General features: G+C 53.0%; 1 protein-coding gene across 4 annotated transcripts in view; it reads left to right on the top strand.

The window, feature by feature from the left end:
* The window catches only part of LOC135097784 (equilibrative nucleoside transporter 1-like), a 53,193-nt gene that overhangs the window by 46,271 nt on the left and 4,422 nt on the right, over positions 1-2,500 (top strand). For all 4 annotated transcript variants that reach the window (XM_063999833.1, XM_063999831.1, XM_063999834.1 and 1 more), the window contains 2 exons: positions 1-6; positions 2,164-2,285. The exon at positions 1-6 is cut by the window's left edge and continues 169 nt beyond it. In XM_063999833.1, the coding sequence (XP_063855903.1) occupies positions 1-6; positions 2,164-2,285 (128 nt within the window). The remainder of the gene's footprint in view (positions 7-2,163; positions 2,286-2,500) is intronic.

Below are 2,500 nucleotides of genomic sequence, written 5' to 3'. Positions count from 1 at the left end.
TGGCAGGTATGTTCGGGACTGGGAGATGCTGGGGAGGGCTGGGTAAGGCTGGGAGGGGCTAGGAGATGCTGGGGAGAACTGGGAGATGCTGGGAGTGGCTGAGATGAATTGGAAAAGGGTTAGGATAGGTTGGGATGAATTTGGATAGGCTGAGATGGACTAGGAGAGGCTGGGATGGACTGGGAGAGGCTAGGATGAACTGGGAGAGGCTGTGATGAACTGGGAAAGGCTGAGGTGTACTGGGAGAGGCTGGGATGGACTGGGAGAGGCTGTGATGAACTGGGAGAGGCTGTGATGAACTGGGAGAGGCTGGGATGGACTGGGAGAGGCTGGGATGAACTGGGAGAGGCTGTGATGAACTGGGAGAGGCTGTGATGAACTGGGAGAGGCTGTGATGAACTGGGAAAGGCTGAGATGCACTGGGAGAGGCTGGGATGGACTGGGAGAGGCTGGGATGGACTGGAAGAGGCTGAGATGGACTGGGAGAGGCTGAGATGTACTGGGAGAGGCTGGGATGGACTAGGAGAGGCTGTGATGAACTGGGAGAGGCTGTGATGAAACTGGAAAGGCTGAGATGTACTGGGAGAGGCTGTGATGAACTGGAAGAGGCTGTGATGAACTGGGAGAGGCTGAGATGAACTGGGAGAGGCTTTGATGAACTGGGAAAGGCTGAGATGTACTGGGAGAGGCTGGGATGGACTGGGAGAGGCTAGGATGAACTGGGAGAGGCTGTGATGAACTGGGAAAGGCTGAGGTGTACTGGGAGAGGCTGGGATGGACTGGGAGAGGCTGAGATGTACTGGGAGAGGCTGTGATGAACTGGGAGAGGCTGTGATGAACTGGGAGAGGCTGGGATGGACTGGGAGAGGCTGTGATGAACTGGAAGAGGCTGGGATGAACTGGAAGAGGCTGTGATGAACTGGGAGAGGCTGAGATGAACTGGGAGAGGCTGAGATGTACTGGGAGAGGCTGGGATGGACTGGGAGAGGCTGGGATGAACTGGGAGAGGCTGGGATGGACTGGGAGAGGCTGGGATGAACTGGGAGAGGCTGAGATGAACTGGGAGAGGCTGGGATGGACTGGGAGAGGCTAGGATGAACTGGGGAGAGGCTGTGATGAACTGGGAGAGGCTGGGATGGACTGGGAGAGGCTGGATGAACTGGGAGAGGCTGGGATGAACTGGGAGAGGCTGTGATGAACTGGGAGAGGCTGAGATGAACTGGGAGAGGCTTTGATGAACTGGGAAAGGCTGAGATGTACTGGGAGAGGCTGGGATGGACTGGGAGAGGCTGTGATGAACTGGAAGAGGCTGGGATGAACTGGGAGAGGCTTTGATGAACTGGGAAAGGCTGAGATGTACTGGGAGAGGCTGGGATGGACTGGGAGAGGCTGGGATGAACTGGGAGAGGCTGGGATGAACTGGGAGAGGCTGGGATTGACTGGGAGAGGCTGGAATGAACTGGAAAAGGCTGGGATGAACTGGGAGAGGCTGGGATGGACTAGGAGAGGCTGTGATGAGCTGGAAGAGGCTGGGATGAACTGGGAGAGGCTGAGATGAACTGGGAGAGGCTTTGATGAACTGGGAAGGGCTGAGATGTAACTGGGAGAGGCTGGGATGGACTGGGAGAGGCTGGGATGAACTGGGAGAGGCTGTGATGAACTGGGAGAGGCTGGGATGAACTGGGAGAGGCTGAGATGTACTGGGAGAGGCTGGGATGGACTGGGAGAGGCTGAGATGAACTGGGAGAGGCTGGGATGAACTGGGAGAGGCTGTGATGAACTGGGAGAGGCTGAGATGTACTGGGAGAGGCTGAGATGGACTGGGAGATGATTGAAATTGAAATAATAATGGCAGTAGTATTAGAAGTAGTAGTTCATTTGATATAAGATAAACTTTTTAATATATATATACTTTTTTTTATCTCTTGTCTCTTTCCTCCTCCTCTCTCTCTCTCTCTCTTTCTCTCTCTCTGTTTCTCTCTCTCTCTCTCTCTCTCTCTCTCTCTCTCTCTCTCTCTCTCTCTCTCTCTCTCTCTCTCTCTCTCTCTTTCTCCTATTTTTTTCCCTTCATCTTCCCTCCTTTTCCAGCCACCACCACCATCACAACCTCTAAAATGAAGCTGGGGTAAAAATTTTCATTCTCATCCCAAATTTTTCCCCCAGATACATGCCGGACTGAGGAGAATTTTCCTATCACGCCTAAATATTATCAAGCTGTCACCTGCTTCCTGACCTTCAACATGTTTGCCATGCTGGGGAACATGCTGCCAGCCCTCTTCACTTGGGTACCTGCCTCGTCTGTTTACAAGTTACTGGGGCCTTCAGAGGGGTGTAGTGGAAGTTACTGGGGTTTTCAAAGGCTGTAGTGGAAGTTACTGGGGTTTTCAAAGGCTGTAGTGGAAGTTATTGGGGTTTTCAGAGGCTGTAGTGGAAGTTACTGGGGTTTTCAAGGCTGTAGTGGAAGTTACTGGGGTTTTCAAAGGCTGTAGTGGAAGTTACT

This window comes from Scylla paramamosain, unplaced genomic scaffold (genome assembly GCF_035594125.1).
Source record: "Scylla paramamosain isolate STU-SP2022 unplaced genomic scaffold, ASM3559412v1 Contig31, whole genome shotgun sequence".
Lineage (NCBI taxonomy): Eukaryota > Metazoa > Arthropoda > Malacostraca > Decapoda > Portunidae > Scylla > Scylla paramamosain.
Note: the sequence above shows the minus strand (reverse complement) of the source record. Positions and strands in the feature narration are given on the sequence as shown.